Here is a 25293-nt window from a genome sequence, read left to right as displayed (position 1 = left end):
AGAATCGTTTGGAACCGGTATCGAAATAAGGAATCTGAACCAGAATTGCTCAAATTCAAACGATGTCCAACCCCAACTACAACCCTCCCTCGCTTCAGTTAAAGTCAGTCTTCATGACGCAACAATAACGAAGAGACTGGGCAACAATGGAATCCATGGCAGAGTTCCAAGGTGAAAACCACTGCTGACCAAAAAGAACATTAAGGCTCGTCTTACTTTTGCAAAAAAACATCTGAATGATTCCCAAGACTTTTGGAAGAATATATGGACTGACGAGATTAACGTTGAGTTTTTGGAAGATGTGTGTCTCGTTACATTCGGCGTAAATGTAGCACAGCATTTCAGAAAAAGAACATCATCCCAACAGTTACACACAGTGGTGGTAGTGTGGTGGTCTTGGGCTGCTTAACTCCTGAAGGACATGGACAATTTGCTGTGATTGGAACCATGAATTCTGCTCTTTAACAGAAAATCCTGTAGGAGAATGTTCAGCCATCAGTTTGTGACCTAAAGCTGAAGTGCTCTTGGATTCTGATGATCCAAAACACACCAGCAAGCAACTTCTGAATGGCTTAAAAAAAAAAAAAAAAAAAAAAATGAAGTGGCCTAGTCAAAGTCCAGACTTGAATCTGATTGAAACGTGGCGGCATGACCTTAAAAGGCGGTTCATGCTTGAAAACCCTCATTTTTTGCTGAATTCAAACAATTTTGCAAGGAACAGTTGTAGAAAACGCTTGAATTCAGTTGTTGCTGCTGAGGATGGCCCAACCAGTTAAGATTTAGGGGGTAATTACTTTTTCACACAGGGCCAGGTAACTTTGAATATTTTTTTTTCCTTTATAAATGAAATCACCATTTAAAAACAGCATTTTAATTTCACTTGGTTATATTTCTCTATTTGTTTGACCTTATTAATCATTATAGTGGGCAAGCTATGCCAAAATCTAAGAATTTGAGAAGGGGGCCAACACTTTTTCACGGGACTGTACATACACGCAAGCAATTTTGCCCCAAGTCAAAATGGCAGCACCCGGAAAAGAAAAAAAAAACAGAAGTGCCAGCATTGCAGCTCCTGTCAGGATAAAGTAAGAAGTGTGTTATTTGATTCATTTTGATTCAAATGTGAAAAGTCTGATTCAGGATTCATTTTTTTCAAGGGGATTTGCGAGTGAATCAGAATCACCACTGATTCTTTCGTAGCTCTTGAAAGTATATAAAATAAGGCTTCAAAATTGAGTAAACTCAAGCACAATACCACTGCTATGACATGGAAATATGGATGCTACTTCGACTAGCATCTTTCTAATGGCTACACGTCGCCATGTTTTAGCCGCAAAAATATATCTGTTTAAGCCTATAAATGGTTCCGTTTAATATACCAACCTCTGTGGCTGGTATATATCCCACCGGCCAGTCACTGGTCATTTCCACGCCGTGCCAGCCCAAATCTCCGGTCCACACGCTGGCTGTCCAGCTGGACTTTTTTAAAACCTTTTTGCCCCTTCCTCGCGCTTCCATCTTTCTCTCTGTGACGTGCGCCCACTCATGGTTGACAATGAGCTGCTGTAAAGGACTATCCAAAGGGAAAATGCATTTTCGGGGTGTTGGCACGTCAAGCTAGCTAACTGGATGTCCCAATTGTGGTGGATAACTGCTGACGTGAACAGTTTTTTTTATTCATCCCCCAAAAATCAGGAAATGGTGAAAAGGTTTAACGCTATAGCTCTACAAGTCAATATTACATAGTTCTCAGTCTTTGCACTTTTTCAGCATTTATCTTCAAACATGTATCATGTATTTAAGAAACAAATCTTTGAATTCATTTTCAGGGTCTTTAAGTTTATATTTCTATTTTTACGGACATTAATATTCCTTGTCCAGAAGCAGTTTATAAATGCAAAATGGTACTTTGAAACCCAGTCAATCTCATCCATTTGTTTTTTATGGTATGTGAGAGTATAAGCAAACAGTTTACTAAATAATTTTTGTCTCATAACTGAGCTTGAGCTTCATACTCAGACTGTCTGGCTGCTGTAGACATCAGCTGTGATGATTACACCTCCGCTCTGGTTGCCGTTGGCTCACAGTGCCCAAGGGATGATGTCAACTCATGCAAGCAATGATAGCCATAGCAGCACACAAAATATTTTCTTAAGACGCAGCTTACTTCCCACAGGAGCATTGGGATGGCATTTTTGTGTTCTTTTCGTATGAAGCTCTCAGTATCTATAATCTGAGAGCTTCTAATTTTCTAAATGAAGACTTCAATCTTATGGGATGAGTATTTTTCCATGTTAGAAAGGCTACTAATATAAAGGTTTATAAGAAACAAATTATCTTCCTTTTCAAAACCAATGACTTGGGAAATCACAACCCACATTCCTTTAATAAGTCTGAATGACAAACAATTGTACTCTCCCAACTATAAATGAAGCACTCATTGACAAAAATATTCCCAATCTTGCTTCGATTGCAGGACCAAACAAGCAAGGTGCTTATTTTAGAATGTCATCATTGGCAAAGGTATAAATGAGTCGGCATTGGCATTTCTACTCAATTTCTATCACCCAGACTTTAGTTTGAAAGAAGAGGGCTGCAGATGTGCATGTACCAGTTTTCAGATCAACAATCTAATAGGCTTTACACGATCAGGATTTTTGGGGCCGATCAGCGAGTTTAAAAAAACGATAACCGATCACCGATCCGATCACAAGATGGAGCAACGTGTCTATTTAAATTACTTGTTCATTTTCTGTATGTACTTGTACATACATCATTTATTGTAAATATAATTTTTATATATCTTTGTTCATCTATGCCAGTGAGGCATAGTGACAGACAGAACAAATGAATGGTCTTGTATTAGATGGTAGGAAGTACATAAAGTAATTAATGTATCCACTTTTGTGACATTTGTGTTTATTGCTGTACCGTGAGATTTTTCAATTGTGAAATATGTGCCTTGGCTCCATAAAGGTTGGAAATCGCTGCTGTAGTCAGATCATGTATTCTAATCAGTCGGGTCAAACCAACATTACAAAATGACAGAAATAATGGGTGCTAACTTACTGTAATTAAATTACTTCACAGACACCAAAACTTTAGACCATGATTCGACAGAATGCCAGTTCAACCGTTAGTGCTAGCACTAGCTTGCTAGGCTACATAACGTTTTGTTGCCTGCTTGCGAGCAGTATCGTATTAAAAGTAAGTGAACATACCCCAAGCAAGCCTTAAACGAACGTACTCTCCCGAGCACCGGTGACCACCAACACACGTTTTTCAACATTTTGTTCTTACAAACACGCGGTGAGAGCCATTATTGTTCTCGTTGCCATGGTAACGAGTGTATCCGGTCGCATTTGAGTTGACAAGATGAAGCCCAGTGATCGTAAAAAACGGGATGTGGTGGTATCGGAATACAACCTTTTATTGCAGTGGTCTGACATAGTGCAAACGTCAAGACCAATTGGTCTTGTAGTCTGATCCGGTACGTGTTGTCTGTCCCACACTGCAGATTTCTTTTTTTTTTTTTTTTTTTTATTATTATTATTTTTTACATAACTTTATTCGTGGTCAAATATTTACAGTACTATGTCAAAAGACATGCGACAAGGCTAAAAATAAACTCACTTTTGGATTCGAATATACTGTACGTGACTTGGCGTAAATGTCTTTTGCGGAGCCGATCAACGACGTCATTGATCGGATCGGCGAATTATGACAAAGCCAATCGAGCGATCAGCATAAAATGCTCATTATCGGCCGATGCCGATCAGATCGGTGTAAAGTCTACAATTAAAATTGTCTTATGATTATATTAGTTGTTGAAAAAGGGTAACATGACTCCATAAATCTTCAGTCAAGACTGATGTTTCATCCATTTTTTTTTTTAACCATTTTGTATTTTACAGCATAAAATATTGATTCAATACATGAGTTTTTTGTGTACTTTTGGTGAAAAACCCTGACCAGCACATGACGAAGTTTAGATTGCAGTCAATTATAGTCTTTTGTAGCAGCACTCTGCACTTGAAAAGGCCCACAGCTTCCTCCTGTGAGCTATTGAATGAAAGGCTGTGGGAGGTTGTTGCCACAGGCAAGGCCATGGTTCACTCATTTTTGAGTGGATTACGCAACGACCATTACCATGGACAGCAGAGAAAATGTTTCAGGTTGATGTGTGAAAGTTCTATCCAGGCTCTGTTGTGAGCGTAGGAGTAGATGGCTGGTTATGCTCTCTGTGATCTGAAGTGTTAGATTTTGCTCAGACCTGGTGTTAACGTTACGTAAAAATGCTTGTTGGGGGGGGTGATGGAAAACAGAAAAAGCAGTGTTTTATCCACTATGATTCTGGGACATTTTTAAAATGTTTTCCTTCGGATTTTAAGTGTCACTTTTGATAACTCTATAGAAGTCAGTCACTAAAGTTATTTTTATAGTGGCAAGTTCAGCTCAGACTGTCAGGATAGAATTGAGGCAAAAGACTTATTTGGCATCAGTTCCTATTTTTTGCATTCAAATAGCAGTGAGTAATTACTCAGTTACCCCAACGCCACAGTCCACTGATACTGTATATCAGCAATGTACTGTATCCGAAAAGGCCAAATATCAATGCAGATGGCAAGCACAAAGGACCGGTAAGCTATTGTTAAAAAACCCTTTTGGGACAGAGGGTCTTTCGTGGAAAAAATAACAGCAACAAGTAAATAACACAAAGTATCATAATTGGTTTAGCAAGAGCTATAGCACCACACCTGTCTGCATTCTGAGGTTTTGCCCTACCCACAGATTCCGTAAAAGTGCCTGTGACCTGTATATCTTCAATTTCACTTCAGGCACTGCAAGCCTCAACAATGTATTAGCAAACCCCAGCTGAGAAAAGCGGAGGCAAGCAAAATTCCTCCCATTGTTGTTAAACAATAAGAGTTAAAATTGTCTTTTTTTTAGCTCAGTATATTGTCAGTCCAGTTCAAATCAAGAAATTCCAAGTTAATTCACCAGTTGTTTACCGATTTCCTCCCTGCAGACTTACATTGGCAGTGTGGTGATCTCCATGAACCCCTACAGGTCGCTGCCCATCTACAGTCCAGAAAAAGTGGAAGAGTATCGCAACAGGAACTTCTATGAACTTAGTCCACACATGTGAGTTCCCCTCTTTGTTCTATTTGTCTGAGGTATACCTTTCAGTATTTTTCATTGTTGTAACAACCAATTCCCAAGCTATTTACAAGTGCAACTGATTGTTTGTCTAATGTGACCTGGGATTGACTGACAGCTAGTCCAGGGCCCAAATCAGCTTGGCTCCAGGTCATCCGCTGACCATGAAAAGGATAAGTGCATGGCGGTGTTCAGCTGTATCTATTGGCAAAAGCCAGTGCATTGCACATCTCTGTAAAGATTATCAAAGTGCATTATTTGACTAATGGGGAGGGGTAAGGGGGGGAGAGGTCAGAAGGGCACTTGCTCATGTAGTCTTGAGGCAGACTGGAGCTCCCCTAGTCATTCAGCTCTTTGGCTGACCATCTGTCCAGTAGCAACGTTACGTGAGAGTTGCTGTGAGGCTGCCAAGATGAAACAAAGCCCAACACTCGTCAATTAGTTTGCTGTGTCACTGGTCTGTAGCCCTCAAGAGACAGATTGGGAAGAAGGGGAATACCATTCTCCCACAGTGGACTCGTGTTCAGTAGACAAAAGCAAGATTTTGTTTTTCATTCACCCATCCATTTTCCGTACCGCTTACCCTCACTCGGGTCGCGGGCGTGCTGGAGCCTAACCTAGCTATCTTCGGGCGAGAGGCAGGGTACACCCTGAACTGGGCACCCGCCAATCGCAGTGCACACATAAACAAACAACCATTCGCACTCACATTTACACCTATGGGCAATTTAGAGTCTTCAATCAACCTACCACACATGTTTTTGGGATGTGGGAGGAAACCGGAGTACCCAGAGAAAACCCACGCAGGCACGGGGAGAACATACAAACTCCACACAGGCGGGGCCAGGGATTTGAACCCCAGTCCTCAGAACGTGAGGCAGATGTGCTAACCAGTCGTACGGTGGTGCCGCAAGATTTAGTTTATTCACTAGCAAAACTGTGTTCCAAGCTGTTTTTGATTCCTTGTATTGTTTCAATCACTTTACAATGTGTCTTTTTACACACGAGACAATGTACTGTATTTGTATGTGTTTTTTCTGTTAAGAAATTATCTGTTGCATATCCACAGTGGTAACAGTTTTTGAGAGAACAGACCCCAGGATAAAACTTTACTCCATTACAAAATATAAAGCCAGATGTCAAACCTGCCTATGACCATTCATCTACAGAAGTACAGTAATTTACTGTTTCCAAGATGGTAACAGTAATTGGTGTAGTTCTGTGACTTGAATTGTTTTACCTGTGCATTGTTTGTTTCCTTTAATTTACTAGAGTTTTTTTTCCTGCTGTTTTATGGAATTTTCAACAGTTCATGAACACAGTTGACTTCTGAATGTCATAGATGCAATTAGCAACATGAAAAGATGTTCGAAGACTTAAGTTTAATCTGATTCCTCCCTGTAAATTTAAAATAGAAAAAGGTACATCTTTGAATTGCCATGTTGATTAATTTAGAGCTTTTTTAAATGAATGTTCTGTGAGCCAAGACATTTCATTCAATTCAGTCTCATCTCAGCCATACTCATTTTCATATCATATTGAAAATACCAGTTCCTTTGTGTAAAGTGTAAAACTAATAAATTACATGTAAATATGATGCTCTCCTTCCCAGGGCAGTCCTGATGAACAGTCAATCAGTTATGTCTCTATATGTGCTCCACTTGGTTATTAAAGCCATTGAGACTTATCCAGTGGAAACTTGTGTAGCCATTTGTTAAAGATCTTGAGCTTTCTGTTCTAAATGCATACTTACCTGTAGCCCCTAGGCTTCTATAAGCTTGTGGAAGTAATTGTTGATTAATTTTCGACACTGGCAAAAGGGCATTTAATTTATGGCCTGAAATGGTAATTCTTTGTAGACATTAAACATGACTATGCAATTATCTTTCCAGCAGAATACAGTATGTCTTGTTTAGTAGACGGGTGTGTGTAGATCATCTTGTGTAAAATGCCAGTCAAAGGAAGATAGTTTCAACATGCTACATAAATTGATCTTAATCCTCTAGTTGGACCTTCTGGCCTAAGCTTTGTGGTTTTACATTGATCTAAAAAACTTAAAATCAAATACATATCCAAAGTTACTCTTAATTCCATGTCAGTTTTTTGTTGTATAGTGCGGCAATATTGAACAAGTGTTCTCTAAAAAGTTTCTCAACTGCCTCTGAAGATCAAATAACACAATTTTTTTTTTCTTGCACCATTTTGAACAGGAATGAGGAATTTAGAGCTTAATTCACATTGATATACCCAAATTTGAATGATTTCCAATGCTCATGAATGTGATATATTTCCGGTTTTCCGGGCATATTGAGCATATACAATCTCAGCATGCCCTCCTGATACATAATGGTAACCTAATGACTTGTGTGCATTGGACATCTTAGTGACAGACAGACAGAACAAATAACTAGCAACGGATAAAGTAACTGCTGAACCCCTTCACTTTCCTTTTCAAATAATGCATCCACAGATGCGACACCCATAAGTTAACGGGCACTCACAACCAGCGGAAATTTTCCTCTTGTACACATGAAGGTTAAGCATTATAAGTGAACTAATTGGTACCTCTTACCCATGCAGAATTGTTACAGATGGCCTGGGGTCAGCTGTTGCCAAGGCCAGACACAGACTGAGAAGTATGGGTGTGTAGTCTCTGGGCTAGGGTCATATTTTCCAAGTGTTCGATGACATTGAAATCCCCAATGCTCCCTCTCTCAATTGCATCACATTTGACTAATGGGCAATGGGCCAAGGCCTGTCCTTGTGTATATGTGCTATCAGCTGTTATGTACACCCCACTATGCCTATTGACATATTTGCATACCCTACCTAAATAAAAGAAATATATATATTTTTTAAAATATGAAAAACAGATTTGTTTTTGGAGGAACGTACTAAAGATTATTTAGACCTGGCGGCATTGCCCACAGAAACAAATATTTGTACTGTGCTGCAGCAATGAACAAGCTATGGTGATTGTGGATTTGGCACGCTGGTGTCAAATTTCAAGCAGTCATTGTCATGGAGGACCCTTGACAGCACTTTAGGCATATTGCCAAGACCGTAAGGCGCATCTGAAGGAAAATAATGAAGCTAGAGCATGCCAAAAAAACTGCATACCATGTTGCTGATAATGCAGTTTTGTTTTGAATTATAAGTACTTGCATGCAATGTTCACCAGGTGAATTTATGGGTTGGGTGAACTTTAGTCATTTACTGATTAATGGCATCTCACCTTGGTTTGCCTTTCACTGCTCGTCGTAGCTGAAGGTTGTAAATACATACTTTCTTTGTTTGTGCATCCTTCCCAGGGCAAATTACTCCTGGACTTTGTACCAAGCCTTCCTGTTAAAATTTTGTATCAAAGTGTTGTGTAGATGAATGAGTTGCCAAATTCAATTGAATGTATAAGAACAACACCCAAACCACAACTTCACTGTAATTGACGGGTGATCAGTGCAGGGTGTGGTCCACCTCTTGTCAAAAGTCAGCACAGATGGGCTGCAGCTCCCCCACGACCCAGAACAGAATAAATTGTACAGAAAATGGATGGATAGATGATTATAAATATACAAATCCTCCAATTTTTGTTTGTTACTGTTAATTTTCATACTGCATCCATGAGCCCTTTTTCGGCATATATAGTCACTGCTGTAGCAGCAAACCTGTTTGTTGGTAGCTTGAAGTGGACATTTACTGAAACGGCATTTTGACTCAGGTGGGTAGAATGTGTTGGCGTGATGGTGAGATCAGCGCGCCCACAGAGGAATGATTGGGAAAGAGTAAGCTTGTTCCTTTCCACTCACATTTTCAACATGCGGATGAAATGCAGTGAATTGGGGGAAAGGGGGAAAAGAAGCATTTAAACAGGCCAAATTCCAAAAGGTGAGGGAGGGCGAGTGACTAGTTGTATACGAGGGGTTTATACAGTATGATCAAACTTTCTCGTCTCAGTCAACAGTCTTGTTGCAGCATTTTGTATTAACTGTAAGCTTTTAGTAATCGACATGGGAAGACCATAAAGCAACACATTACAATAGTCAATGTGAGATAATTAATCATTGACTTCAAGTTGTGGCTTGTTTGTTTGTAAAAGTAATTGATTTACTTGCTACAGTCTCGATTACATTAGTTATTATTTTTATACTTTTGTCTGTTACCAATACCACTGAAGGTTATCACTTAAAGAAGACCCAAAGACTTATTTCCTGTGTGTTCAAATCTTGCACAATAACAACAATTCAGGGATATAAATTTGGCCTTCTCTAGTGGTACCTGTTATATATTTTTAACACGTATTGTACTCACACACATTTTACTATTATTTGGGGGGGTTAGATACACTGTGACTTTACTCCAAGGGTTCTTCTCTGTTTTTGAGTGTTGACTTGCGAAATCCACCTGGAACCGTATGACTGAAATGTATGACTACCCTTAGATGTGCGCAGCCTGATAAAGAAACCGATAGAATTGACTGCTGCTGTTGTGTTGCAGTCAGAACAGCCCGTGCAGAGTCAAGGTTGGGTAGCATGTGATTGGTCAAATTAACTCAATCAAGCTGTTAAACGGATTTGGGAGTGCTTAATGTGAAGAGGATTCAATAGCCTGTGGAAATTTGGCCATGTGTAGAAACTGCTATTTTGTCCAGACTTACAAAGGGGCCAAATGTAGAGACCTAACAGAGAGGCTGGCACTCCACTGCTCTTACTATCAGCCATTGTGTTGCAGTTCAGCTTGCATCAGCTATTGTACACTGCCCGTGTTTGACAAAAGCAATGTTATCTGGACAAAATCTATCTTTTGATTTCTTACATTGTGAAATAGTACCTCTTTGTTTCTTGCTGTTGCATCACCGTAGGAAGTCTAGAGCAGTGATTCTCAACCAGTGTGCACACTAACCAGTGTGCACTGCTGGGGCACACTGGTTAGTGTGCCGTGAGCGCTCTTCTGGTGTGCCGTGGGAAATGATAAAATTGTATTTAATTGCTCAAAAAATTATTTCCAATAAGTAATGTATCTTTCATTATTCATCTATTTCAAAATCTGGATTATGCCAGATTGGGGAGAGCATACTGGGAGCTAATAGAGATCCTGTTGATTCTAAACTTTGCCACCAAGCCGTTAAGGTGGATGCGATTATTGGATTCTTGAAACATTTATGGCGTTTAAGACTAGTAGAAATAAATGGGAGTTTTGGTAGTTTGATGTTGTTGAAGTCTGTTTGTTCCAATTCTAGCCAAGGATCACACTCCTCACTGTGGTGTAACCATGTGATGAGGTTTCGCTAAATAAATAATCATGTTTAAAGTTGGGAGCATTTAGGCCTCCCGCCTGTTTACTTTTCTGAAGAGTGGATAGACTGATTCTATTTTTCTTATTTTTTGAATAAAAATTTATTACAGAAGAATCTAAGTTTTGAAACCATTTAAATGTTGGCTTAAATGGAATCATTGAAAATAATTTATTTGAGGTAAGGTTTTCATTTTTATTGTAGCTATTCTTCCTAGTAATGATATAGGCAAGTTATTCCAGTGTCTTAAATCAGATGAGATTTTTTCCAGAAATGGTGTGTAATTTAGATTGGTTAGCTATGTGAGTTTTGAGGAAATATTGATACCTAAGTACTTAATGTTTGCTATAGGCATCGCGTACTCTAGGATTTGATTTGCAGGAGTCCATGAGCTTGCTGTTTTTGGGAGTATTGTTGATTTTGTCCAGTTAATAGAGTAGTCTGATATTTGTGAAAATGTTTTAATGAGATTGAAGACTGCCTGAAGAGAATACTTGGGTTCCTGTAAGTAAAGAAGAAAATCATCAGCATATAGATTGATTTTGTGTTCTGTCACTAGTGACCAGATACCTTTTTAATATTAGTATTCTGACGTATAGCGGCAGCAAGAGGTTCGATAAATATTGCAAAATAGCATTGGTGAGAGTGGACATCCTTGTCTGGTTCCTCTTTGTAATGTAAAACTTTGTGAAGTGATCCCATTTGTTGTGACTGTCGCTTTCGGCGAATTGTACAATGTTGCTATCCAATGTATAAATGAATCTCCAAAGCCAAATTTGCGAAGTACTGCAAACAGGAAAACCCAGTTAACTTTATCGAAAGCTTTCTCTGCGTCAAGTGACATGATGATTGCGTTTAGATTTTTACGCTGTGACATGCTTATTAAATTCAACAGACGTCTGACATTATTTGTGAAGCTTCTACCTTTTAATGAAGCCTGTCTGGTCATGGTGGATTATCGACAGAAGTACCTTTTCAAGTCTTGCTGCGACGGTTTTTGAGATAATCTTGATATCTACATTAATCAGTGATAAGGGCCGATAATTCACCGGGAGAGTGGGGTCTTTACCTGGCTTTAGTAATAACTTAATTGAAGATGTGTTCATATGGCTACTAATTCTACCTTTATCCTTTATCTCATTGACTGTTCTGAAAAATAGAGGTGCTAGTATTGGCCAAAAATGTTTAATGAATTCAACAGGAATTCCGTCCGGACCAGGCGCTCGTCCCGGTTGCATATTTTTTAATGCATTATGTAATTCAGTGATGGTTAAAGGAACCTCAAGGCTGTCTTTAATCTGTGTATTTAATTGAGGGATGTTTAGATCCTTAATAAAAGTTTCAATTTCTTTTTGATCTGGGTTGTTCGAAGATGCGTATAAGCTGCTATAAAAATTGTAAAAAATGTCATTTATTTTTAACGGTGACTGTGTACAGCTGTAATTCATGATTTACATTTCTTTCTGTTCTTTATTGTGCTGAAGTTGGTTCGCAAGGAATTTTCCCGATTTATTATTGTACTCAAAGTTAGTGTATCTTAACTGTTGTAGAAAATCTGTTCTTTTTGATAAGTAACGTCAAACTGATGTTTTGCCTTTTGAAGTTTGTTTCTCAGCGTATCTATCGGATTAATTGCATATTCTTCTGTGAGGTGTTTAATTTTTTCCTCAATTCCATTTTCCAATTATTGTTCTTGTTTTTTCTTATACGAAGAATATGATATCATTCGACCGCTCAAAACAGCTTTACCGGTTTCCCACAACAGAGATGGGGATATGGTCGGGCAGTCGTTGAATTTTCGGTTTTGAATTTCAGAGACTCATCCCATTCCTTCCTAACAAAAGAATCAAAATCTGGGTCCTTCAATAGGGATGTGTTGAAGCGCCATGTTGGTTGGGGTCCCAATTTTGCCTTAACAATACAGTGTGCCTCATTTCCTTCATTTTAATTGGGAAATATGTTTTGAGATACGCGTTTTGAGAGAACATGCTCACAGAGCATATAGTTGGCTATTGTGAGCTCATGTTAGCAGCTAGCATTAGCAAGTCTGTGCGTGGAGTCCCTGTGCATCAGTTGAAACTGTGAAGCTACATTATTAGTTTTATTTCGTTACTGTTTGTTCAATAAAGTGATTGAAAGTGTCGAGGCGCCTATGTTTGTCCGAGACCGCCTGTGGGGTCAATACAATATGTTCTATAACAAGCAGTCACAGAGGATTTTCCACATTAGTATGCAATCATAGCACAAAAATGGTACATACTAAATAGGTCACAGTTTTCAACATTTTCTTACAAACTATAAAGCTGCTCAAAGTATTATGTCCTTCTTAAAAGCATCACCAGCGTGAAAAGCCTCAATACAGTATATGTCTTGTCATGACTAGTCACCAAAGACATTGCTTTAGCAACAGAATAAGACATTGAGAGCAGCATCAATAGAAGAATTTCCCCAAACTGACAAGCTTGCTGCTTTTTGGGTTATAAAATGAAGTCTTGATCCTCTGTTTCCATTTTCCTGCCTGTGGCTTTGCTCATGTGGCTATGTATCACCCCCCCCCCCCCCCCCCCCCCCCCCCCCAAATATATTACGTAGCCAGGACATTAAGTTTCATCCATGTGCTGCACCATTTATTCCTCGATGAAATCTCATGACTCAGACATAGTCACATTCAGTATACTCTGTAGTCATTTTTTAACTCAACGTTTTTGGTTTGTTGTGAAAAATCGCCATGTTCCACCGCCATGTGCTTTACGGAGACTTGGCTTTGTGAGGTTGTACCCGATGGCACCGTCATGCTTCCCGGCTTCCATCTTCAGCGGGCAGACCGAAACATGAACTCATCGGGGAAAACAAAAGGCGGCAGGATATGCATCTATATCAACAAAAAATGGTGTACGGCCATCACGGAGCTCAGCACACACTGCAGCGCGCATTTGGAGTCGCTGTTTTTGAACTGTAAGCCATTCTACTCGCCTCGTGAGTTCCCATCATTCCTTCTCACTGGTAACTACATTCCGCCTCAAGCTAACACGAACGCCACACTGCTAATGCTCGTCGACGAAGTAAACGAAATTGAAAAAAACACCCGGACCTTCCCCTCATTATTCTCGGGGACTTTAACAAAGCTAAACGCAACCACGAACTCCCTAAATACAAGCAGCACATCGACTGTCCCACCAGGGAAAATAACATTTTTGACCACTGCTATACTATGCTAAATAATGCATACCGTGCCAAACCTGATGCAGCACTGGGCTTGTCTGATCACTGATTAATTCACTTAATACGGACATGCAGGCAAGAACTTAATTGCGTGAAGCCTACAGTGAAAACAGTGGAAAAAGTGGACCAATGAAGCAAAGATAGAACTTCAAAGCTGTTTAGACTGCACAGACTGGAGTGTCTTTGAAAATTCAGCTGGCAGCCTGGATGAATATACAGACACTGTCACATCCTATATTAGTTTCGGTGAAGATGTGTGTGTACCAACATTTCGCACATTCAATAACAAGCCGTGGTTCTCTCCCAAACTTAAGCAACTTTGCCAAGCTAAGGAAGGCGCATATCAGAGCGGGGACAGGGCCTTGTATAATTGAGCTAGAAACCAGCTGACTAAAGAAATTAACATTGCAAAGAGAAACTATGCAACAAAGTCGGAAAAACAGTTTCGCGCTAACGACTCTAAATCAGTCTGGCATGCATTCCAATCGCTGACCAATTACAAGTGACGATCACCCCAAGCTGAGAACAATAGCACACTAGCCAACGATGAGGCAAACCTACTGCAGATTTGAAAGGGACACTTTCACACCCCACACCCACCGAGCCACACCACCGACCACAATAACATCTCTGACTTCTGCGTTAACCATCCACGAACAGGATGCGAGACGCATCTTCAAACAGCAAAAGATTAACAAAGCAGCTGGCCCAGACCATGTGTCCCCATCCTGCCTCAAAGTCTGCGCGGAACAGCTCGCTCAAGTCTTCACACAGTTCTCCAATAGATCTCTGGTACTGTGTTGAAGTACCATCCTGTTTCAAACGCTCCACCATCATTCCAGTCCCCTAGAAACCTACAATCTCGGGTCTAAATGAATACAGGCCTGTCGCCTTGACATCTGTGGTCATGAAGTCCTTTTGAACGTCTTGTGCTGGACCACCTCAAGAGCGTCACAGGTCCCCTGGTGGACCCCCTGCAGTTTGCCTACCGAGCGAACAGGTCTGCGGATGATGCACTCAACATGGGACTGCACTTCATCCTAGAACACCTCGACAGTGCAGGGACCTACGCAAGGATCCTGTTCGTGTTCAGCTCAGCGTTCAACACCATCCCTGAACTCCTTTCCTCCAAGCTTCTCCAATTTAGCATCTCGCCTGCCATCTGCCAGTGGATTTACAGCTTTCTGACGGGCAGGACAAAGCAGGTGAGGCTGAGGGAAAGCACCTCATCCACACGCAGCATCAGCACTGGGGCACCCCAAGGTTGTGTCCTCTCTCCGCTGCTCTTCTCTCTCTACACGAACGACTGCACCTCAACACACCCGGCTGTCAAACTCCTGAAGTTTGCAGATGACACCACTGTCATCGGCCTCATCAAAGACTGTGATGAGTCTGTATATCGACAGGAAGTGGAGCGACTGGAGCTGTGGTGCGGCAGACACAACCTGGAGCTGAACACGCTCAAGTCTTTAGAGATGATCGTGGACTTCAGGAGGCATCCTTCGCCACAGCTGCCCCTCACGCTGTCCAGCTGCCTTGTGTCAACCGTCGAGACCTTCAAGTTCTTGGGAATTACAGTATCTCAGGGCCTGAAGTGGGCGATCAATATCAACTCCGTCCTCAAAAAGGCCCAGCAGAGGAAGCACGGCCTGCTGCTGAGGATGTTCACAGCAGTCATCGAATCAGTCCTGTGTTCTTCCATCACAGTCTGGTTTGGTGCTGCTACAAAAAGGACAAACTCCAACTGCAACGGACAATCACGACTTGCACGCAGCCAGAACTAAGACAAGAGTGTGCAAAATCCTCTCGGACCCTCCACATCCCGGTCAACAGCTCTTCCAGCTCCTTCCCTCAGGTAGGCGCTACCGAGCAATGCAAACTCGAACTAGCAGACATTCCAAGAGCTTCTTCCCTCTCGCAATGAACTTCTTAAACAGCTAACCTACAATTCCATTGCAACATGCTGCCAATTTGTTTGTCTTGAGTTTGTTGTCACATTTCTGTCGGCCAATTATACATACTCGTGCACTCACTGTAGTAGTGCAGCGTGGAGAGACTATCTGCATATTTGTTGTTGACCAATACTGGCCACTCATGCCAGAGTAGCACCTGCCCCACTAGCACACTGACTGATGAGTATATGCAACATTTGCACAATCAACATTGTCCCAGATTATCACGCCACTAGTCACTTTAAACTGCATACACTCCTTGAAGTCTCGGCGCCCTTTGCACAATGGTCATTGCGCCGGACTATTGCTATATTTGTCATTCAAACTGCTCTAAGTGCTAGAGGACTCTGCATCTTTTTGCAAAAAAATAGCATATTTTTGCGAACATAAGGTGCACCGTATTAAAAGCTGCAGTCTCAGTTACGGGGTCTATTTCTGTATTCAACACATACATATTATTGGGCGCAGGCATGGCAAAAAATACGGTAGCATGCACGCTAAAACAATGTTTTTAAAAAGGCAGCGGGAGCAAAACTGACTTTGGTTGTACTTTATTGAAGTATTTAACAATGTACTCACGTTATTTTTTTTATCAATCCTCATCCACAAATCCATCAAAGTCCTCATCTTCTGTATCCGAAAAGAACAGCTGGACAAATTCTCCATCAAACACGCCAGGTTCCCTCTCGTGGCTGCTCGATTCCCATGTTCCTCTGCGTAACTGATATCTTGCAGTTTAAACTGTGCTTCGTAGGTGCCATTTTCGGGGGTCCTTAGCCAAACCAATGTTGTTTTGCATAATGCACATACCGGCACTATATACCTACTGGGGGCGTGCCTTTAGCGTCCTCCTTCACGCTCACCCTTCCCCCTTTAACGGCTGCATGCTGTCCTCAGCCACGTTGCTCTTCCTCTGTATAAGCAGCGTGACGGCAGGAAATGCTCCCAGTCAGTCAAGCGGAGCGCTCATCACACAACAACATTTATAGATTTTGGAACTCTGTACACACATAAGGGGCACCCTGTACATTTTGGAGAAAATTTAAGACTTTTAAGTGCGCCTTATGGGCGTGAAAATAAGATAAATCTAAAAAATTGTACCGTTATTACCAGATAACTAGTAACCCTTTATTGCTCAGTGACTGTTTATCTCAATGTCTTTATGTCTCAAAAGTGTTCTCTGTCTGTTGTCGTACTAGAGCGGCTCCAACTACCGGAGACAAATTCCTTGTGTGTGTTTTTGGACATACTTGGCAAATAAAGATGATTCTGACTTGGTCTACATTCAAGTAAATTCTCTCTTCCAATTTTTAATGTATTGACCAAGCCATATCAGTAGTACCACACACACAGAATAAAGGATTTTAGGCAGTAGACCCACCTCACTTAATTTTTTAAATTAAAAATAGAGATATTCTGGATGTGCCACTTTATTCTGTTCTGTAACATGTTCTCCTTCCCACCTGTTTTACAACAGCACAGTGTCATAACCATTCTCATCTGGGCCACATCTGTTTGAACCCAGACTCTTCTGTGTGCATGTGTACTGCCAGGCCACCCACACTGCCTGGTTTGCCTATGGTCTCTTCATGGATGTATATGCGTGGGTGTGTGTTTTAGGCTTGGTTAGATCAGCCTCCTCATCCACCTGGTCTTTAGGAAGGAGTTGTTTCCTTGGCTGTCGCAGGCGGATTTCCTGCTCGCAGGGAAGCCTGATCACTCTGAGATCACAGGCTGCTCTTCTGGTCCTGACTTTAAATAGAAACTACTGAATATAGCAAAGTCCTGTACTCCAGTTGTCAGTTTTGGGGATTGTTAAAGGTATATTTCTTTCTAAATTAAATGGCAGTGCAAATGTGCTGTTCATATTGTATAATTTAGATTTTGTCTTTGCACTAGTCTGGTTGGCGTCTTTTAGAAAGGATGTACTTTAACCTTTAGTAAAACGTTTTAAATGTGAACAAAGGATGCAGAATTTGTCCTCAAAGGACATTTAGCAGACCCCTTGTATCCCAGAGACCGGAGTTTAGCTGAGAACTACTATTTTCAATCGCTGATGTCATGCTGTTGTGGTTTTTGTTCACCGCTGCCACGTGTAAATCCAAATTATAGCCCGGAGTCATCTGTGAAGGGGAAGTGCCAAGCGCAACTTATGGTCTTGAGACTGGTGCCTGTCTCAACCCCACATTCCCAGCTTCACACACTTATGAGATGGCTAAGTGGGTGCCTTGTTCGCTTCTGTTTGATGATGACCATGGCACTTTGTAATGTTTAAAACGGCATGTTTGACAGCATATTTCTGTCATAGCGGAATGAATATTGTTCATCAACCTTCCCCGACCCCAAGGTATCCAATGCTTTTTTTATGTCAAGGGATTGAATGGAACGACTACCCTGTCTGGCTGGTAGACCAGCAAGAGCACGACAAATTAAGTAACTGAGGGGGACATATATAGGCCAATAAGATAAATCCCCTGCCTTTGCTTGCTGGAACAAAACAATTAGTTTGATTTTACGTATTAGTTGAGCTATAATGGCAGCTCAACTAAACTACAGTATGCATGTAATCTTGACTGGTGTGACTCACTTGGAAAAGTCCCTGGCAAGAGACCTCCCACCCTTTTTTTTCCTCGGGTACCCTCACCCATTTGGCCCACAGTTCTCCCCTTGGGCAGTATAATTGTATAATGGTTTGTTCATTGTCAGGATCAAGTTAGGCGACAGAAGGGTTTTCACAAAGAAGACATCTGCCACACTGTGCTGCCCTTTTCAGTTGTGGGCTCATGTCTTGTGAAAGTCCTGGAAAAGTGCAAATTGATGAGCTGAGAATAACCTTTTTGCATAACCTGAATGTTGCTTGGTTGTCTAAGTAAATCAGTTTGTATATGCGAGTTTATAGTAGAAAAACCTTTCAATTGAGAGAATCCAAAACAGGCACATTTAGTTTTTTTTATTATTATTATTATTTGCCAACTTTTTTACTTTCAACATTCTCGACACTGAGTTTTTTTTTTTTTTTTTTTTTTTTTTTATTGGATTGGATGCATTCTTTGAAGCATGTCCAACAGGGTAAATTTAGCTGGCAATAATGAAGTTTCCAACTTATTCTCAACAAATTGATATCAATTGATTATGTTGGGTGGGAATCTGCAATCCCCTAGTTTAGTCACGAAGAGTTTTTAAAACACTTAAGTATATTTTGGCAAGTTGCTAAACTAACTATACTACATTTTACATACCAGCATAAAGGGAAACATTTTGGTCACTTTGAGGAGGGCTCGGACTCTAAATCACGGTTTGTTATTCGTGTTGACAGTAACGGTGACTTCCGAATCGGATAGTTACTCCTTGTACTATTCTGAAACAAGGACATGTCATAGTCTAACAAATGAAAAATACAATTTGGTTATTTGAAAACTATCTATTGAACCGGAAAGTGAGTACGCTGGCGGGTTTTTTATTTATTTATTTGTCAGGTTGTTTTTGGCCTTGTCGGTGGCGTTAAATTATTGTTGTCTGGGATCAGGTGCCTGTTTTCAATCGTCATCTGCCACGCTGTGTTGGATAAAACCACTCCCGTTCATTCTTCCACAGGTCGCCTTCCCTAGCGATGGCTGCTTTCTGGGTTTGGTTGGGGCTACCATGACTATCCATGCAGCTCTTCAGGCTCAGCTATCGGACGCCTAATTCCATGGAGATCATAGTCACGGTGGAGCGCTCAAGACTTCATCACCGCCCCCACTCCAGCCACCAAGACCAACACTGCACATGCGCAGAAATTGCGTGCAGTGTGGCATTGGCAAAGTGGCATTGGCCATAAAAAAACAGGCTAAAAATTGTGAAATGTTTTTTTTTTTTTTTTTTTTTTTTTTTTTTTTCCAAGTAAATGCGACACGCCAGCAGTTCTAAAATTTGTTATGATTCAAGTCTGAAAAATCTGATTAGCTAATCACTTTTCCAGCAACTCTAATCATTCGATTTGCCACAGAGTCATGTATAGCCCTAGACTTGGAATGCTACATTAGTGCCATGGCGACCTGTGGGTTTGAATGTGGCCAAGGTTGGCTAAGGCCTTGCTGCAGACGGAATGGTGCACTGTTTTAAGATGTGTGATGTAGCAGAACATTAAGCCCAATTAGGTGGAGCTTTTACTTTTGCCTGGAATGCGTTCATCAGGTGTCAGTCTCTGGCTATTGCCCATGATGTCATGACTTCTTATAAGGAATTAGTCATGTTACAATTAGAAGTTTAGAGTTACATACTGTTGACTCAGAATTTCCTGTCTGTTAAAATCTACCCTGTGGTTACTGGTGTGACCAGGGTGGAGATTACCTCCAACCCATGCCAGCAAATTAGTGTAAACCACATAAAATATATGGTAACAAACCTCTGTATGTACCGTAATTTAGATGGTATTCTCACATTCCACCACAAGCTCTCTGAACCAAACTGAATGTGTTGTTAGCTTTGAGTTTTGAGTATCACTAAGAGCACAACATTGGCATATCAAATCATTGCTAATTCCAGTTCCAATTCAAGGTAGATGATGAGAGTCTTGGCATTGTGCAGATTTAGTCTTGCCACATATCCTTGTCGATAAGTTGTCACCTGTTGAATGCTTGAAATTATGGTTTGCCACAGTAGAGCCCTACTCGGGGGGGGGGGGGGGGGGGGGGGGGGGGGGGGGGGGGGGGGAAATGTCCATCTTGATTTGTGAAATGGGACATTGAAACACAAATCCATAACATTGTGTGTGGTAAAGGGTGGCAATTAAAAATAAATTGTTGCTTGTCTCAGGAGGGAGTTTCGATATTTTCCACTTTTCTTTCAGGTAGGTTTAAGGATTCTGCACAGCCCTCCAAAAAATGTTAAATGCTGCCATCAACAGCAGATATCACAATTAAGTTTCAGTTTACCTATGACCTACCAATGTATTATTAAAACCTATATTGAATAATAAGTAATTGCTTATGACAAATCAGCCAGTGGTTGTACTTACCATGATGTTGCAGTTGCGATGAACGTTTGCATTTATGTTTGACTAAATTTTTGCTCTGCCTTCCTGCAGCAGTCTTGTCCCTGATTAGTTTTGAAGATGTGAAGGGTCAGCTAGTGCTAAACCGTAAATGGTGCTTCTGTAGCTAAATAAAGCTCCAAGTCACTTCAGTCTATCTTACAGATGCGACCTAATTCTCCAATAAACTCACATGCTACTGGTTAGGTTTGACGCCATTCAGCCTGACACAGCACTGTGACATTTTTCTGATCCTCTTTCACTCTTCACTTTGCCAGAAAATTTTAATGAATGACAAAATAATCGACAACATAATGATTACAGTGATCACTTGCTGACAGATGGTGTATTTCATTTTGAGTCACATCGCTTGTGTATTAGTTGTAATTGCATTTACAGTATTTGGTTGTATACACAAATTGCAAATTACCAATGTAACCCTAATGAGTTTGTAATTTCTGTCCCCCAGTTATGCTTTGGCAGATGAGGCCTACAGGTCACTCCGAGACCATGACAAGGACCAGTGTATTCTCATTACAGGGGAGAGCGGAGCGGGGAAAACCGGTAAGAAACCATTTGTATTTGATTGTATATATTTTTTAATTCTACTTACTGTAAAATCAACTTTCCCGGGGATTCTTTGACTTTGTTTCTTTAATTTGATTTCTTTATCTTTGCTGGCATGTCAAGCACACTCCTACTTCATAAATATTGTATAATAATTTATATTGATACAGTAATTTGGATATGCTGAGTGCAATCACAGATCATACAGTTCTTGATTTCTCACGAGTCAAAGATAAATATGATTACCCAAGAACAGAATATCTTAAATCGAAGTAGGCCATTCATTGGTTGCTACATACCTGGAGGGGAAAAATTATCCTTATCAGCTCAGCTTGTCTTGTTTGGGATGCTCAACAAAGATCTTTCCAAGGCATAGTAAAAATCTGCTCAAAGGCAACTGTACATTGTAATGGCTGTTATGTGGGAGGCCACTGTGTCGCGTTAGATCAAATCGACATTGCAGGGAAACTACGTGTCAGCACATGAATTACAAAAGCATCTCTGTGACTAGGTATCCAATATGTGGATGTCAATTGAAATGAAAAGGCAGACAAAATACAGTATTATCTTCTTTCGATCAAGTAAAAAGCACACGATGGACAAATGGATGGACTGGATCACGGTATGCACACACAAAAATTAAATGTATCAATTGTAATAGTTTGACAATAGTCACCAGTCATATTGCAGTTGTACTTCCCAGGGTCTCTGTGATGTGGCATTAAGTAAAGCCCAAGACAACAGTGGAAGGAGTGTTTTGCATGATGTGATGACATTTATTTAGGTGATTTTGTCAACATTTAAAAAAATTATAAATAAAAAAAGTTTAAAAAGCCCCTCCCAAGATCCTGGCCAGCTAAATCGAGGCGATAAATGTGGATTTCAGTAATCTCATCACCCCTGAAGCTCTGTAGTGGAACAAGGCCATTAAAAACAGGCCTGTCCATAAATATGGGTCATCGATGCTGATGTCCTACTCGGGGTTTCCTCATGCTTCTTGAGCATGTAAATATTATTGGACAATTACAACATGTAAAAGAAATGCATTTCTTCAGAGCAATGTCTGGGGAAGTTGTTAACTTAAAACAATGCAAATAATCACTGCAGCATGTTCCGCATTACTTTGAAAGCAGATGATGATGATTATCATTTCTCTTTTTGGCTGCTGCATAAAGTATTTGCCCACTATCCTACGCCTAGCTTGGCTCAGCGTTTGATGACCTGCTAGGCTCATTAGTGATCTCTACCAGCAACTGATGTCAAGCTCCTTCCCTGTCTATCCCTTCCTGACACATCACTCACATCATCACTTCTGGGTCACTGTCCTCTCCCTGGGCAGGATGAATGATCTTGACGCCAGCTCTTACAAGCTAGTCCTCTAGTTTGGCGCAATAGAAGATGCTATTTGAGCTAATTGTATTTCTCCTCCACAAAATCACATCTCTTTTGTTCCAAATCATTTTTTTAAACACTGCGTCATCTGGTGTCTCATTGGAGCCAGTAATTTTAATGATGACAACATGATGCAATAATAGTCCAATAAATAGAAAGTAGGGTGTTTTGTGTATTGCAGCTTTGCTACTGTTGTGCTAAATTCTTTCTGATTGGTACACACCGTCCCTGATGGGTGCCTGAGGGGATGAGGTAAAAGGGATTTTTGGGGGGATGAGATTGGAGGATAAAACATGTTTTGCGTCAGAGTGGACTTGATATTTATCTGTGTGTGTTGTTCCAGAGGCCAGTAAGCTGGTGATGTCATATGTGGCAGCGGTGTGTGGGAAGGGCCAGGAGGTGAATAAGGTCAAGGAACAGCTACTGCAGTCCAATCCTGTGCTGGAAGGTGAGTAAAGTAGTGACCTACAAGCTCTGACATGGACTGTCTGTCTCAAATCAAGTGTAGCACAAAAAAAACATTATTTTGCCAAACTATAAAGATCCCCTGTTTATATATATATATATATATTTTTTTTTTTTTTTTTTTTTTTTTTTGGGGCACTTTAATCCATAACACTACTGCAGACTGCTGAGGAACACTGTCAAAAACACAAAAATTAAGCGAGCAGACTTTTGCAAGACGAGGCTGTGTGTTTGCTCAAATATACAATGTGTAAGTCACTATTTTGTTATAGTTTTACTGTAAACTTTAACTGGGACTGTTTATAAAAAAATAAAATAAAACAAAAAAAAACGCTTGAAGCAAGCACACGTTGACTCTTTTTGATGAACTTTTCGTTATCTAGTCACATATATGACAGACTGGTAAGGTGGTATCAGGTGTTGTAGTAATGGAGTGTTTTAACAAGTATGAGTACAGACATCCCCACAAAACATACAGAATTTAGAAGGAGCGAACGTGTACAATGTGTGAAAACGGGCTATATTTGAATGAGATTTGAGTAGTTTTAATATTTCGTCGTTTTCCAGATAATGTTCTAATTCAGAGCAACAGAACATGTTCATGAGTGCTCAGATTGGAATCCACAGTACTATCAGTTGAGCAGCTTGAACAATAGAAAAGGGTCTCATAAAGAAAATTGACTATGTGCACATGTGGTTTGTCTGCGTAAAGCCAGATAGACAACACATGCTTGTAATTGCATCTATGCAACGGGGAGATGTGTACAAATCAACAACCAGAAGTGTAAAATGTGCATGTTAGTATATTAAAACTGTCTCATTCTTACAACTAGAGCTGGAACATGGACAGCTGTATTTTCCGTGGGGGGCAGTGGACAGGAAATGCCCATGAAGGATGAGGCTGTATGCCCGTGTTTTTGTCGCTGCACATCTGCAAGAGTTTAGCTTCTGCTTAATGCTACACAGGGAGAGAGGGAGTACAGTTATCCGGCTTCACACAATGCATCTGTGTACTCTGCGCCTCTCACTTTTTCTGAATATTCTTTACTTTTTACTCAGTGTTAATGTCTTGCTAACATTTATTTGTGCTCACTGTTTTTCTGTGGCGTTCTGTCTTAATTGCCCTCTGCCAGAAGTTACATTCCGCGCTTTACCAACAGCATATAAAGAAGAATTATTGGTACAGTTACGAAGGGATAGTAAACTTTGAAAGGATTAGTTAGGCAAGTAATACTACATTATTGTGAAGAATATTAATTGTTAGAATGTTTGATTTTTATTTAATTTAAGTTCACATATTGAAGTATTTAGACCTGAATGTGGCGTGACAACAAGGTTCAGCTCTATCAAAGCCTGGAAAATCGAAGTGCTTGACTTAATCCATACAGAATTATGGGGCCTGATCTGTTCAAATCGCTGTGACACATTGTCGTTAACTGATTGACATCTAGCAGGTCTGAGGCTCGGTGTTGAGTCATCATAAATATGCTTTAGACTAAATTTTCTTTTTCTGGTTGTGTTTGACAGTATGTTTAATTCATTACTATCACTATTACACTACTTTGGTTGTCCTATTTTTCAGCCTTCGGAAATGCAAAGACGGTGAGGAATGACAACTCATCCAGATTTGTAAGTGCCCTTATAAGTAACACAAAGTAACAGATTTCTTCAATAATCAGTCTAATACTATGGATTAATGGCTTTGTTTAACTGCCATTCATGTACTGTATGTCAACTGAAATACGAATTTGTACCCGTTTAAAATAACAAAGCTTGTTGGAACCAGATTTTTAGGGACGCACGTGTAATATACTGTATACTCATGATCATTTAGATATTAGTCGCTGTAAGATTGAGACTCCACCCTCACCAAATACTGTATGTCTTAATCTGTTTTGAAATGTGTGGTGCAAAACAAAGGAGAAGAAATGCAGTAAAGAACATTGTTGTATGCATTTCAGTAGCAAGCAGTCGCCATGGTGAGAACCATTTGTCCTGGGAATTATGTTTTCCCATATCGTTTGTTTTGGAAAAAACACTCTCCCCTATGTTTCTCACAAGCACCAGAACTGGAACACTTGATATTTTGAGGTGACACACATGAGATGGCTTTTATTGGAGCTAAATACTAACAGACAATAAGCAATTGTCCCTCCCAGTGAGCACAGTTAATTAGTATTTGTTTGTTTGTTTTGTTATTGTTTCGTAGTCTATATTTTACTCATATTTTG

The 25293-nt window shown here is 40.4% G+C and overlaps 1 protein-coding gene across 3 annotated transcripts in view; it reads left to right on the top strand.

Annotated features, from left to right (window-relative positions):
* The window catches only part of myo1b (myosin IB), a 70194-nt gene that overhangs the window by 14433 nt on the left and 30468 nt on the right, over window positions 1-25293 (top strand). For all 3 annotated transcript variants that reach the window (XM_061791920.1, XM_061791921.1, XM_061791922.1), the window contains exons 3-6: window positions 5030-5145; window positions 21108-21202; window positions 22941-23045; window positions 24645-24691. In XM_061791920.1, the coding sequence (XP_061647904.1) occupies window positions 5030-5145; window positions 21108-21202; window positions 22941-23045; window positions 24645-24691 (363 nt within the window). The remainder of the gene's footprint in view (window positions 1-5029; window positions 5146-21107; window positions 21203-22940; window positions 23046-24644; window positions 24692-25293) is intronic.

The sequence above is a fragment of the Phyllopteryx taeniolatus genome, chromosome 12, assembly GCF_024500385.1.
Source record: "Phyllopteryx taeniolatus isolate TA_2022b chromosome 12, UOR_Ptae_1.2, whole genome shotgun sequence".
In the NCBI taxonomy this organism is placed as follows: domain Eukaryota; kingdom Metazoa; phylum Chordata; class Actinopteri; order Syngnathiformes; family Syngnathidae; genus Phyllopteryx; species Phyllopteryx taeniolatus.
Note: the sequence above shows the minus strand (reverse complement) of the source record. Positions and strands in the feature narration are given on the sequence as shown.